General features: G+C 44.9%; 1 protein-coding gene across 1 annotated transcript in view; it reads left to right on the top strand.

The window, feature by feature from the left end:
- Positions 1–661: 661 nt before the first annotated feature.
- The window catches only part of LOC115601068 (lipoxygenase homology domain-containing protein 1-like), a 61,509-nt gene continuing 46,676 nt past the window's right edge, over positions 662–15,494 (top strand). Inside the window, exon 1 of the mRNA XM_030470584.1 lies at positions 662–869. Coding sequence (XP_030326444.1) covers positions 662–869 — 208 coding nt within the window. The remainder of the gene's footprint in view (positions 870–15,494) is intronic.

The following is a 15,494-nucleotide window of genomic DNA, read 5'->3' as shown; positions in this document are numbered from 1 at the left end:
ACAGACCAGTGCGATATAGTTGCTTGTTGTGTCTCCTTTTTCACCTGCCCATCTGTCTTATAACCCCATGACTGGGTAGCACTAAGTAATTTTTCATGAGGTTTCTGAAGCTGCCACATGTTATGAGGAGGAGAAATGCCTCAGTTTTAACCCATCCTGAGCTGCCATGTGAAGGACAAGAAGTGACTTGACCATGTGCCCTCATCTGACTGGCTTTCCAGGGAGCTACAACCTTGGTTGGCACATCCTGATACCGTAGACCCAGACTGTCAACTGACCCTGAGCAGAGGCTGGGGCAGCTCTGATGAAAAGAGGGAGTTCTCAGCACAGACCAATGAATAAATAATAATAACGAAAAGGAGAAAACCCAAAGACTAGGAGAGACAAAAGAGAGAGGAAGGTGCCTCAGTTAAGGAGGTGAAGGAAGGCAGGAAGAGACAGAAGGAGGTGAGCTGTTGGTACCCGTGGGCTGGGAAGGACAAAAGTCTTCAGGCATACCTGAGCTGGTGGAGAGGAAGGACTCTGTGAAACAAGGGCAGCCCAGTCCTAGGCAGGGAGAGGAGGACTAAAGGACATCAGTGATTGGTAAAGGAGCCAGAGGCAGAAGTGAGGTTAAGGCGATCAGAGTGTTTTTTTAAGTGTAGCAGTGAAAAACAATGACATGAAAGAAAAGACCAAAAAGAACGAAGTAGAAGAGGAGGAGCAGGAGGAAGAGGAAGAGGAGGTGGTGGAAGAGGTAGCTGAGGAAGATGGGGATAATGAAATCCAGGACAAAAAAAGCAAAAAGAAATCAAAGTCTGAGGACTCAGAAGTTGATGAGGAAGTGAAGAAAAAGAAAAAGAAAAAGACCAAGCGAAGAGAGTACAGCAGCGAGGATGAGGATGACTATGAGCACAGGAAGAAAAAGAAGAAAAAAGGCAAAAAACACAAAGAAAAGAAGAAGAAGAAAGGTGACAAGTCCAAGAAAGGAAAGGCAGATGATAATTTTTTGGAGATGTATGAACAGGAGCTTCGGGACTATCATTCAGACTCCTCCAATGCGACCGAAGATGAGTACAACAAGAAAAAAGGTCAGTTCCATTGTTCCTCATCTCCCCTCTTGGGCAGGCATTTATACTGTTGGCCCTACAGATGCCCATTTCGGGACCCTTCCTGGGAGTGCAGGCACTTGTCATCCCTAAGTGGGGAATATTTCTAATTAATTAAGAATTTTTACTATGTGAAATGGCACTGACAGATTGTGTCTGTATTAGCTTTTCAGTTCATGAAGTCACTTTGCCGTGTGCATGGTACTGCTGTAATTACATTCTCCTAATTAATATTTGCTTTGTGGTGCTGTTCAGAAGCTGCAATCAGCAGATTCCCCTTGTGTAAGCAGGATACATAACAAAGATGCACAGTTCTGCCCAAGCATATGCAGCAGCAGGAGCGTGCCGGTGATTTCGGCAATCAGATGAGCAGGCGGTGGAACACTTAGGATTGATGTAGAGGTAGGAGGTCCAGCATGCTGCCTCTCTGGCTGTTGTAAGTAACAAAATATGCTGGGGAAATGTTGCTAGTCATCCCTAAACCTTCATACCATGTCATTACAATAAATAGTCTGCTAGGTTTATATACACAGGGAACTTCAGTTCAAGGCATGGCATGCTGTGCAGTGACTTAAGGATTTAGATCATAGAATCATAGAGTGGTTAGGGTGGGAAGGGACTTAAAAATCATCAAGTCAACCCCCCATGCCATGGGCAGGGACACCTTCCACTAGAGCAGGTTGCTCCAAGCCCCTGTGTCCAACCTGGCCTTGAACACTGCCAGGGATGGGGAAGCCACAGCTTCTCTGGATGCTCAGGTTCATTAAGTGACCATGGTCTGGAGAAGGATTGCAGCCTGGCAAAGAATAGACAGCTTGTGGAAAAAGACTGTACTATAGCATTTTATCTGCTAAATCCTGGTTTATCTGCTGGGTGACAGCTAGTAATCCCCTCCCTGCCCAGGAAACCTGCAATGCTGTGGCAGGGAGGTGAGGAAACTGCAAGGCAAATGGCAATGACCCATGGTGTAGATCCATGGTTAAAAGAAAAAGCCCTCGATAGGTAGGAGGATGCTCCTGAGCACAGTGAGGTTATCTCCTCATCAGAGAAGTGGGCAGCAAAGAGATAATGGACCACTGAGAGGTGACACCAGCCACCTGTTCACTGTGCAACTGGATCTTGTCATGACTGGGTCAAGATGCTTAACCTCTCAGCACCATAGTCTCCCCATCAGTCAATTAGAGTAATAACGTATCTTGTATGTGACAATTTGGAGAACTGAGTATGCTTAAGGAATCTTGTAAAGCATCTCACGCTTGTGGTGTGGCTATAGGTTAACTATAACTGATGACTTCTGTAATGGTGCTGTATGGCTGTGCTGGGAAAAGAAAAATGATTCAATTGCTCTGATGTAGAGAAGCAAGTTTCTCCTGTATATACTATATTTAGGTCATTGCACACAACCTACTGCATTTGTGATGGATTTTTAGAGGGTGAGAGGTTGTCTCACCTCATACTACAAATTTTTAAGAGTAGAGGAATAATAACTTGCACTTTTCAAAGAGAGAATATCCAGTACATGTTTCTTATAACCTCTCCATGGTCTTCTGCTTAGTTTGTCAACAGTTTCTGCATGGAAGGTAATAGCTTGTGGTTGAAACACACCAAGATGAATGAAGCAGGAACGATTGCAGAAATTAAAGAACTTGGTCCAAAAACTGCAATCCAAAACCTGCAACCTGGAGGACCAGGACCTCCAAGAAAGTTGTCATTTAGCCAGAAGTCCCACGGGTGATCACTGGTTGCTCACTTGCACGGTGGACTCTCCTCCTTGAGGTGTGTCTCAGTATTTTTTGCATCCTCAATTTCCAGATATTGATGGAAGAGAGTGCACATGTACGTGAGGGAGAGGAGAAGGATGCTGGGCAGGACATACACTGTCAATGAACCACTGAGGTTTTCCACCAGTGAAAACCTGCTACTGGGCCATTTTGCACCAAAAAGCTGCTGCCCTATCCTCTTGCTTGAGTTTCAGCTATTCCCTCTGTCATGCACTGTGTTGCTGCTCTTCCTGTTCTGATTCATATCAAAAGATTTTCATGTGTTTGTCTTAGTTGGAGGCTGCTGCTGCTTTTCTTCCAAAGGATCATTGAGTGAAATGACTGTTATTGGTCAGGCTTTTCAGAAACGTGTAACCTCTGCAAAAAGCCATCTCAAAGAAGCTTTGGGATGTCATCTGCCTTTGGTGCTGGTGAATATTCAGTAGAGCTATATTTCAGTCCTCAGGCTGTGATTCCTTTTTCTGTAAAAACAAAAGTGTTGTAAATGTTTTATGAGCAGGTAGTCGATGGTGCCTGTATCATCTGATGTCCTCTTTATCTTACTCTATTAGCAGACAGAGGCAGGGGTGCGCCCCATCACTGTCAATTGATGACTGAAGAACAAGGCAAATCCAGCTCCTGGGGGCAGGAAAACAAAAGATATCAAGTGACTGGGAGATAGTGTATCTGAGAAAACTATAGCAGAGAGAGCAGATTTTTAAACTAAATTGCTGCTCTTGTCCGTTTCTGTGATCCTGGTGTTAATGAGATTACTTATTTATTAATAAAGTATTTGCAAAGTCACTTCTACAGTGCAGTGCGGAAGGCTCCAAGTAGACTTCGCTGCAGCCTTTCAATACTTAAAGGGGGTTTATAAGAAATATGGAGAAACACTTTTTACCAAGGTCTGTAGTAGTATGACAAGGGGCAATGGTTTTAAACTGAATGACAGTGGGTTTAGATTGGACATAACGAAGAAGTTCTTCCCTGTGAGGGTGCTGAGGCGCTGGCACAGGGTGCCCAGAGAAGCTGTGGCTGCCCCATCCCTGGCAGTGTTCAAGGCCAGGTTGGACACAGGGGCTTGGAGCAACCTGCTCTAGTGGAAGGTGTCCCTGCCCATGGCAGGGGGTTGGAACTGGATAAGCTTTAAGATCTCCTTCTGTCCTGGTTTAAAGCCATTATACCTTCCAGCCCAAACCATTGTGTCCTGGGTTCAGCTATAGCAGTCATTTTTCTCCTTCTTAGTAGCTGGTGCAGTGCTGTGTTTTTTAACTTTCAGCCTGGGAACAACGCTGATAACACTGATGTTTTTAGTTGTTGCTAAGTAATGTTTATTCCAACCAAGGACTTTCTCAGTCTCATGCTTTGCCAGGGAGGAGGGGAAGCCGGGCGGAAGCAGAGACAGGACACCTGACCCAAACTAGCCAAAGGGGTATTCCATACCACAGCACGTCATGCCCAGTATATAAACCGGGGGGAGTTACCCGGAAGGCCCAGATCACTGCTCGGGTCGGGCTGGGTATCGGTCGGCGGGTGGTGAGCAATTTTATCCTCTCCCCTTGTTATTTCACTAATCGTTATTATCATTGGTGGTAGCAGTAGTGGTTTTGCATTATACCTTAGTTGCGGGACTGCTCTTATCTCAACCCGTGGGAGTTACATTCTTCCCATTCTCCTCCCCATCCCTCCGGGAGGGGGGGGAGGAAGAAGGGGGAGGGGGGGGTGAGCGAGCGGCTGTGTGGTTCTGACTTACCGGCTGGGCTCAAACCACAACAGTTCTTTTTGGCGCCCAACGTGGGGCACGAAAGGTTGAGATAACGACAGATCTGACCAGAGTGTGTTTAATCATATTTGTGATAAGCATTCATTGTTACTACTCGTCACAATGGTGATTATTTGGCTCTCAGACTTGTTGCACTTGATCTCAGAGTTTCAGCATGTTGTACCTTACTTACAGCCACTATTTGCTGTTTTAGCGTTTATCGGCTGGGGGGCCTGGGCTAAGGTTCTTGTTTCACTGTACTTCATGGTAATGACTTGTAATACAATAGACTCATTGATCATGAAACTGGTCTGGTTTGTGCTTCCAGCGTGGCCCATGATTCTTAAGATCTTGAATTGCCAATAATAGTGCAAAGAGGGCACACTGAGTTATGTAAACTTAATTGGTAGAATCAGTAGATTTAAAGTGCAGTAAGTATCCAGAGACTTCCTATAACACCCTGACTGCCTAGGCTTTCATTAAAGGTTCTAGAGGTACCAGCTACCTGAGGTTCACGGTGGATGTCCAAGGTCTGAAACCAGCCCTTTGAAGGAACCCCATCTCTTTCTCCATATCTTTCTATTGATCTCTGAGATCTTGTCTCTAATAGGGAAGAGGAAGACTCGTGTGGTTATTGATCCTTCTGCTCAGGTGTGGGTGCAGGGAACCATGAAGGAATGGACCAAGTGTTACATCTGTTTTCTGGGTCACTTCTGCCAAAGCCGTGGGTATCTCTGGGTTGGTAGGAAGAAAGGGAATGCTTCCTTCTCCAGACTTGCTTTCATGCCATTAACTGAGCCTTTGCTCTGGCTGAGCTGGTAGCTGCTGGCTTGGTGACTCCAGCATGGAGACATCCCTGGGCTGTGGCACATGGTGGAAAACTCCCTCCTGTACTGTGCAAGGTAAAGTGCTGCTGACTCAGGAGATCTTGGGGCTTCCCTCTTTGCGTAACTGTAGCTCAACAAGAGGCATATCTCATTTCAGAGGAAAATAATCTTTCTGGGGTCCTATTGATAACAAAATCCTTTTTTTATATATTTTTTTTTTTTTTTTTTTTTTTTTTTTTCCTGCCAAGTTTCAGATCTGGTTATCAAGAAGTAGGTATCTTTCCTTCAAAGGGAAACAAATCCTCTAGTGGGTTTTCCTTGTCTTTTTGGAAGTTCTACTGTAGCATGTAGTCAGACCTGCTGCACTATGCTCACTTGATCACCATCTTCACCATCTGAAGGTTTAAACCGTTGCAGATATCTCCTTTCATTTACAAGTGTGTGCTCAGCAAGTGTGGCCAAAGTTCCCAGGACTGTTTCACAGTAGATGAAGGATAAGGCACTTCCATACATGAAATCTATTAAAAGGCAGGTCTGTGTGACAGTAAATGGCTAGGAAAGCATAGGTGACTTGTGATAAAGACACTGTAGAGGTTCATGGGATGTATATGCTCCCAGGCCAAGGAGCAAACCTTGGATTAGCTCCCAGGAGATGCAGTACTTTGAGGCTTCAGTCCTCTCTTCCAGGAACAGATGCTGAGACCACTTTGTATGCAACACCACTGGTTTGTCCATATTGCACAGTGGGTGAAGCTGGGCTTCAGTGATCTTGGCAGTGCCAATTATAATCGTAAAATGAAGAAAGCTACTCAAGAAATGCATGTTTTTGTTAACACGTTGTCTCAGATGGTGGTGGTGGGGGAAATGGCCACTGTTGATTTGTAAATAGAAATACAAGCTGCTCATCATTTCTTTTGATGTGAGCCATCCATTTTATTGTGTTATATTTATCACATCATGTTCCTCTAGTGACTGCAGCAAAGGGTTACACAGAAAAAACATTCAGGACACGCTGAGTTTATCGCTAAATTCTGTTTAATGTAATTCAGCAGCAGAATGAAGGAGGAGAGCAAGCGCTGAGTGGTTGCCAGCTCTCTCCCTGCGCTATATACAGGACTGGAGAGATGTATCACATATTTTTATGATAGATGATCATCACTAGCAAAATCACCTCATCTGTTCCCTACATCCACTGATCTTCCCAAACTGAGGCTTTGATGAATATTCCAAATCAGGATAAACAAGGACTCCTCTTTGGAAGATAGATTTTTCTTCTTACAGTTAAAATGAGCTTGTGTTTTAGGCATAAGGCATTCAGGGAAGAGTTTTGTACTCAGTTTTATGTCTTGTGATCTGATGGGACATGCAAAGCACACCCCCAAGAGAAGGTGGTGCTGCACCTGCCTTGCAAGCGGGTGAGATCCACCACGTCTCCACCTCAGCATTTTCCATAGTTACAAATCACTGCCTAAAATACAACTTTTGAAAAGGTTAGATCACTTTTAGAGTTTTCTAGATGAGTTTACCCAAGAGCTATCAGCTTGTGTGGCAGAACAAGCCAAAACTAAACTGGTTGTGATATTCAAGTGTTGATTAAGTTGCAGGAGCACATGCTGATATTTTTATGTAGGCACCAAAAACCACCCCCCACTACAAACCTGCGTAGTCCCAGTGGAGCGTTGCAGTTGCCTGGAGATGTTGTGCTGAAATGGGGTCTTACAAATTGGAAATCAGTAATTAAAATGCTGTGGATGGGGCTTTGGAAGGAATCACAGCAACTCTTTGTTGTCCATGATCAGTCACCAACTGGCAGCAGGGCTGCTGCTAGTCATTGGTATGGAAAATCAGTATCGTAAAGCAGATGAGTGTGAATAAACCTTTCACAGCAAGCACTTGTTGGTATCTGAAGGTTTAAACCCTTGCAGATGCCTCCTTTCATTTACACGTGTGTGCTCAGCAAATGCAAGCACAGGGCTGGGGGGAGCGAGCGCTTATGTACCCCTCAGCTCTCCCTCTGCCCAGGCAGGACTCAGCAGCCCCGAGCATACGCAGGAGCCATCCCCATTACTCACACAGGGTCCATTTGGGATGGCTCAGCCCAGCTGCTAGCACCAAAAACAGCACTGAGGAACAGCTGTAGGCACCAGGCTGCCAAACGCATGGTGCAGCTGATGCACGGCTGATGCCTGTAAAACCCACACCTGTGAGGATGCAGCTTTACAGCACTGCTGCTCTCCTCACACCCCAGATCTCATATCTGAACTGAATGGCAAGTTCAGTTTCATATCCTTAATTGCCTGTGGCTACTTATTAGACTGAATGTTTGGGTTTGGACTTTTAATGGAAAATGCCTGAAAGTTCCTGAAGAGAAACTGAAGAAGAATTCACTGAGAAGTAGATGTTGAATGCAGATCAAGACATTAAATTCTAGAAGTGTTTTCACCAACCTATGTGTCCAGTCAGCCTGGAGTTGATGATTGGTACCATCCAAGGTGACCTTTAGAGGATGCAGGACTAGAACTTGATCACATTGGAATAATTCAAGAACATATGGGGATTTTTGCTTTTTGTCTTCTCTGTCCTGTCCTCTCCTCTCTCCTTAAGAATCTAATAAGGATTCTTGTGTTTTTAGAAAATCCAAGATTTGCCTGGGTAGTTTTTCATTCTCTGGTTGCAGAAAGAAAACTGAGGAGCTGCTTTTCCTCACAAATACAGCAAATCCTTCCACTGCTGCATCAGATTCCCAGTTTCAGGACTGCGTTGGTATTCTAAGGATGATTGGATTTGTTCTTGTTTATGCTTTGTTAAATATACTTCTTCCAGACTCTCTGTAAAGCTGTTTATCATCCTCTCCCTGAGTATTTGGACCAGTATCTGAACTCTGTACCATTAAAACAGCAGAAATGTCTCCATCCAAATGGAAAGTCTGGGCAGAAAATTGTACTGAGCTGTAAGGGACTAAGCACAGAGAAGGAACCAGGGCAAACCTGGAGTCCTGCCTCCAACTCTGGGGCAACAACACAAGAGGGACATGGAGCTGTTGGAGTGAGGCCAGAGGAGGCCACAGAGATGCTGCGAGGGCTGGAGCAGCTCTGCTCTGGAGCCAGGCTGAGAGAGCTGGGCTGGGGCAGCCTGGAGAGGAGAAGGCTCCTGAAGGGGACACCTTAGAGCAGCTCCAGTGCCTAAAGGGGCTCCAGGAAACCTGGAGAGGGGCTTTGGACAAGGGCCTGTAGGGACAGGACAAGGGGGAATGGCTTTAACCTGCCAGAGGGGAGATTGACATGAGATCTTAGGCAGAAGCTCTTCCATTTTAGGTCAATCCCCACAGCTTCAGGTGATCTGTTTTATCCATCTAACATCAAGGAAAGCAGAGACTTGCGGTAGGGTTGGTGTCAAGGCTTCTCTTGTATGCTGTGGTTTACCGGGGGTTCCTGTTCAGCTGTTGAGGATGTGACTAGGATATTACTTCCACATAACGTATTTTTATCTGGTTAAGGCCTCTTCTTGGCTGACTATTGCTGCTCAAACCACAAATATTTGTTTATTCTCAGTGCTGTGCGGTTGCAGATACATCCTTGGGCATTGTCAGGGGAGTTTTTCTTCTGCCTTCGGTTCTTCTTGCTGGACATTGCTGTCCAACACAATGTCACAGATACCTGAGTGGCAGCACTCACAAACAGCCTGAAAATAATAATATTGGCTTTTGCTGATGGATTTATATGTGTTGCAAGACTCACTAGGCACGTATCACAAAGCAGTTGCTGATTGTTGCTGTAATTAGATGTGGCTGTTGGAAACTATCAGTCTTTTCGGCACTTCATGCCCTGATGTTCAGATCTGCTGTATTTTTCTGCAGTTTCCTCCATTTTATAGACATCAGTATCATGGTAGTGTGTCTATCAGGCTTGCTTGGTGAGCTGTAAGTGTTAATCAGGAGATAGATGTAAAGAAGGAAGAGGTAGGAGGTGAGGTGGTCATAGGTTATAGCAATTCATATTTTTTTAAACTTTTTTAAGGTGTTATTCATATTTTAATAAGTGCCTTCATGAATGATTAAGTTGCAGAATTATAATTAATTCATCATGACATCTAATAATGTGTAAGTATAGGTAACACACATAACTTGTTATAAATACAAGCTTCTGCAGGCATCGGTCCCTGCTTACCATAGAATCCCAGACTGGTTTGGGTTGGGAGGGACCTTAAAGCTCATCCAGTTCCAACCCCCTGCCACGGGCAGAGACACCTTCCACTAGAGCAGGTTGCTCCAAGCCCCTGTGTCCAACCTGGCCTTGAACACTGCCAGGGATGGGGCAGCCACAGCCTCTCTGGGCACCCTGTGCCAGCGCCTCCGCACCCTCACAGGGAAGAACTTCTGCCTCAGAGCTCATCTCAATCTGCCCTCTGGCAGGTTAAAGCCATTCCCCTTGTCCTGTCCCTACAGGCCCTTGTCCAAAGCCCCTCTCCAGGTTTCCTGGAGCCCCTTTAGGCACTGGAGCTGCTCTAAGGTCTCCCCTTCAGGAGCCTTCTCTTCTCCAGGCTGCCCCAGCCCAGCTCTCTCAGCCTGGCTCCAGAGCAGAGCTGCTCCAGCCCTCGCAGCAGCTCCGGGGCCTCCTCTGGTCTCCCTCCAACAGCTCCATGTGCCTCTTGTGCTGTTGCCCCAGAGTTGGACCAGAACTGCGGGGGGGGGGGGGGGGGGGAGGTGGTGTCTCCCCAGAGCTCAGCAAGGGGGGAGAATCCCCTCCCTCACCCTGCTGCTCACGCTCTGGGGGTGCAGCCCAGCACACAGATGGCTTTCTGTCAATCAGCCTCAAACACAGTTGGTCTCAGGAGCAAAAGGTGCTGGTTCCTCAGAGAGAGGACACAGTGTCCCCCTCTTGCAGGCGGTGTGCCTGTCATGGGACAACTGTCTCTGCACATGGTGTTATCCGGTCCTCACATGCTAGTGGCTGTGCCAGCTACTGAACACGGTCCTGCTGCTGGATTCACTGCCTCTGGCTGAGTGGTTCTGAAACATGTTGCTGTTGGTGGGTTTTTCTCTGCAAAAACAACTCAGCTGTTCCCCACAAACAAACCATGAGACATGTCTTGCCTTGCTCATCTCAGCATCCAACACCTGCAGCGCCTCCTGGCCAAGGGTTCTGGGGAAGTCTGCAAAAAAAATGGTCTTTGGTGAAATTCCTCTTTCTCAAACATGGGTATTGGGGGTCAGGGCTGGCAGCAAGGAGAGCATCTCTCCAGGGTTGTGGTTGTCCTACTGCCTAGACAACTAGAAAGTGGGGATCTTGTTTGAATCTGGTGGTGTGATAGACAGCAGTGAATTAGTTCCACTTGTGTTCTGCAGACACATTGCTCTACCACAGACTTGACTCAGTGCTGCAGGTAAAATCAATATCGTATTTTACCCAGGCTGCATGATACACTTCCTGTTGGACAACAGTATCTAATGTTCGTGTCCACAGTTGTGATTCAGAGACATCCCACATCCTGGCAAGCCCTTCTCATCTCCAAAAGATAATGAAAGGAATGGAACAGTTTTTTCTCACAAATGTTTCCCTCCCCTGAGGCACAGTGTTTTCCTCCAGCGCAATTTAAACTTGAGTAACAAAGACATCGATTGCTAAGCTAATTCTGCTTTGCTGTTCCAGCGAAGAACTGAGATGTTTTTTTCTGGTGGTGCTAAGGCAAAAGCACTTTTAAGTGATAGCTGGAGCAGCAGATGTATCAAGTTTGGCTTCCTACAGTGCATGAGAATGAAATGTTGATTTGCAATAGCTGATGAAGTAAAACAAACTCCAAACCTCAACTACAATGCCTGTGGGAACAGGCAGGACAGTGTTCAGCTTTGGTTTATATTTTTAAAGATAAATAATGTTTCAGAGCTCAGGATAATGCAGTTTGTGAGTACGAGTAGTAAGCTTGCAGGAAACTTCCTTAATTCATATCCATGAACTGTCTCAAAATGCAAGGTACTATTAATTCTGCAGTTCTTTGTATAACGTATGAATAGCAAAATGTATAACAGTGTGCAACTCGTCCAGATATTCATGGAAAATATCCCTCTCTTTTGCTTGAATAATTAATTTGGCATCCATGCTGAACTCAAAAGCTACTTTTGCTAAAGCATGTAAAGAGCAGGCAATCTCCAGGAGCGTGTGAGGCCCAAATGTGTTCACAGTTTGGCCAGTGTGAATCCAAAGTCATTGTGCTCAAGTTAATGGAGTTAGTCAAGATTTGCCCCAGAGTGAATGAGAGAAGAATTTGACTCATTTTGTGTATGACAAGAAATTATTGCCCAAATTGTGACTTGGTAAAAACAAACAAGCTCTGATTTCAAAGGCCCCTCTTCACGGTGGGGAAATGGTGGTCCTCATAAAAATGTAATCATAGTAAGTATTTAACTGGTGTGTTCGTGTGGATAGAGCATCATTTTGGCAAACATACCTTGTAACAATCAGCACAGACCCTTAAAACTTACAGGTATTTTGCATGCATGTAGTTATCAAGGTTCTTTTCAGGTACTCCAAGCAAACATAAGCTGAAGTGCTTTAGTAGGAGCCAGAGTGATTGGTGCTTTGCATGAGTCAACATTAAGTGAATATTGAGAATAATCAGTGAATTTCCAACTGGAAATACAGCAAAGTGCAGACAACCATTACTGCTGCTGAGGTAAATGCATCCTGTTAAACAGATGCTTCTGAAAGTAGCTCTGATAACCATAATTTCAAGCTGTGTTGGTTTGGGTTTATAGTCAAGATGAAGACAGCATCTTGCTGGTTCCTTCTGCTGCCTTGGTGTAGGAGGGTTTAGATCCTGCTTACTTTGTGCATGTAGCCTGGGTTTGTGGAGCTTTGAGGAAGCAGGAGGCAGTGAGGGAGATGAGGTTTGCCACAAATGAGGTACATGATTGTATTTGATAGATCAGCTCGAAGAGGAGTAGAAGGTAGACATACTGGAGGAGAGAAGGCTGCCTTCAGGACACTGGTGCTTCTGTGCACACTGGGATGTCTCATGTCTGCAAGCCACCTTGGGGCTTTTACCCACTCTGTTTCCTTGCCCATGCTTGCAGTTTAGCTTAGCTCTAATTCCTGCCTTCCCTTTCCTTACCCAGACTCTTTGATGACTCCTTGCTTTGCTGTCTTATTGCACCTGTATAATCGTGGCGTATCTCTTAATTGTTTCCTATGAAGGGCCACTTTTGCTAGACCGTTAGGCACCGTCGTGAGCTCTGGCTCAGTTCTCCACGTTCACCATATGAGAATGTGACCTGAAGGGCTCTGCAGTGACTGTCATAATTGGTGCTAAGCAGTCCCATGTTGGAGTCAGAAAAACCTGACTTTATCAGCCAAAGCACTCTTCTGCCCTGAAGATATTCCTTCCTTGTGGAGCTAAGGGAATTTTGCATGCTCTTAGCTAGAGGATCTCAGCCTCCACTTGTCAGTCTTTACAGCTTTACAGTAATTTTAGCAACCGTTTTGAAGTGAGTATTTCTGTACTCTGGCCACTGAATGGACAGGTTTATACTATCAGCTCTTTCTGCAGGACAGGGAAATGGATGTAAGTTCTTCCCGGAACGCTGCAGTGAAACTTGATACTGATTTTATGCTGTCTATATCTTGTGCTTGAAACGACCATTTCTGAATGCTTATTTTCAGCAGAGAAAGTATGTCTGTTATTTCCGTTATTGAGCTTGTATGTGCCCATGAAAAGCAGTCCATAGCAAATCAATTCTGTTTAGCTTGCTGAAATTTTGACTGGTCTTCATACCAGATAGCTGAACAGTGCAGTCAGCTGGGGATTCAATATCTACCAGATAAGTGCACCAAATTCCTCTTGATTGAGGTAATATTTGGAACAAAAAAGCCTGTATCAGTGGCTGTATTTAAAGCTTTGTATTGACTCTGCCTAGTCCACTCGGAGAAAAGCAAGATTTGGACAGTGGCCTGAAAGTCAAGCATTCCCATTATAACAACACAGATTACTGAAAATTGGTCATGTGCATTCAGAATAGGCTTACCTTTGTCCTAAAGCACCTAAATGTAGGTGTCTTCCTGTGAGCAGTTGCCTGCGCAGCAGGATGATGTTCAAGCTGAGATCCAGTACCCTTCCTTTTCCTTTTGCGACCTGTCTTTGGGGCTCATCTATCCATGGTGTATGATGAATTCAGCCAACAGTGGTAGGAAAAGTGTTGAGGAGTAGCACAAATAGGCAGAAGCATCCTCACATTTAATGACCTCACCAAGTCAGCAGCTTGGGTGAAGAGGCATGGACATTTGGGGCATCCTGTCGAGTTTGAAGGGAGGCAGATGACCAAGGCCAATATTTGACACAGGGACATGGGAATGTCATGGTTAGCACCTTATGTTTAACCAAGAAGGAAATAGGGGTACGGTGGCTGCAAAGCTATCCATCCATGGAGAGGCTGAATGCTCCCTGCCAAAGTACATCTCAGTCTGTAAGACCAGCAGGAATGCATATAAAGGAGTTGGTTTTCACATCATGGAAACCAAAAGTTATTGCAAAGCTTTGAAGAAAGTTCATTTTGAAGTCCTGCTGACCAAGATGGGAAAAACCATAAACTCTTGAGGTGCGCACCTAGCAAAACGTTGCAGTGTCTTCACTGTGGTCTCTCAACTGACTCTGTGGAGGAAATGTCAGTGGGATTGAACCAGCCCTTTCAAACTCTGCTTTGAGAGCAGACCTCTTTGAGGAGCTTAAAGGTTCCCTACTAGATCTCTTAAAGATGTCAGACAGCTAAATGTAAAGTGACTACATACTGACATCTCATAAATAAGGGAAGAGGGAGACTTTGGATGCACTTGGAAACTTCAAGGGTAACCAGAAAATCCCTGTGAGTGCTCCCTTTATTTGCATTTAGTTCCAATGAGGAGTATAAATAATAGCCAAATCTGGAGTGATACACCAAAACCTTATTCTATCCTGAAGAACTTTGCTATAATTTATCTTTGACTGTTGGACCAAGCAACAACCCCAAAAGAAATCTTGAACTGACTGTGTGCATCAGTGTCAAAAAATGGGAAAATAGCAACCTTTGTATTTCATGACTTTGCAAGGAAATATTGCACTTCTGTTATGGGTTGGTTCTTGGAGTTTTTTACCCTTCCATTTGACAATGTAAACTGGATGAATTATTTTATTCTAACTTTGCCTGGTAATAAGTATATATCCCGTGTGGAACTGATGGAGGTGGAAGATAAGAAGTGAATAATCAGGGGTTCAATCTTATTTACACAGTGCCCCTGTTAAAACCAAACTGGGAGAATTTGGGTAGCTATTTTCCATCAGTGGAGGGATTTTAGGGGCTGGCATCATTGCACTGTAGAAGCAAATCCTTGGTGAGCATTAATGCCCATGATCCTAAGAATATTCACAGCAGTGATGGAGGTGAATCCTCAGCAGGCAATTCAGATCTCAAGTGGTGGAGAGGGGTTTGAAAAATCAGGGCTCAAAATGAGGAAAAGATTGGAAATACCGTGAGACCATCTGAAAAAGTAAGGAACTCGGTGGGAAGGAAAGACCTAGTTTGTGTAATGAAACATGTATGATACTTGAGATACTTCTGTATTTTCTTCATCTTCCCCTTCACAGCTGGGGAGCCCTGCCTCAGATGCACTGAAGCAGCAAAATTGATCTTCCTAGCCCAGAAACCCTTGGTTCGAACTGTGACTTCCACAGAAATCCAATTTCAAGCTTTTCAGCTAATTCGGCTTTATTGTCCCAAATCACAAAGTACAAGATGTTTATGCCTGGGATTTGCTAAGGCTGAACATGTTGTCTCAAAGCCAGAATATTCAGTTATTCAAGAGCAAACTACTGGGATGATTAAGAAATGTCACTAGTCTGCAGTTCTTGTTGTCTTATACCATGATTGCTGTTCCCAGCAAAGGGGTTAGGGTAGAGAACGTTGCCCCCCATCCCCGAACAGTAGCTTGTTCTGCCTGCTGGGTCTTCAAGCTGCAGAGATGCTCCCACCAAAGATGATATCCATCAGCTGTCAGTGGTTGATCATGAATAAAAGAAATGCAAAGAAAGCCAG

This window comes from Strigops habroptila, chromosome Z (assembly GCF_004027225.2).
Source record: "Strigops habroptila isolate Jane chromosome Z, bStrHab1.2.pri, whole genome shotgun sequence".
NCBI lineage: Eukaryota > Metazoa > Chordata > Aves > Psittaciformes > Psittacidae > Strigops > Strigops habroptila.
This window is presented reverse-complemented; position numbering and strand designations above follow the sequence as displayed.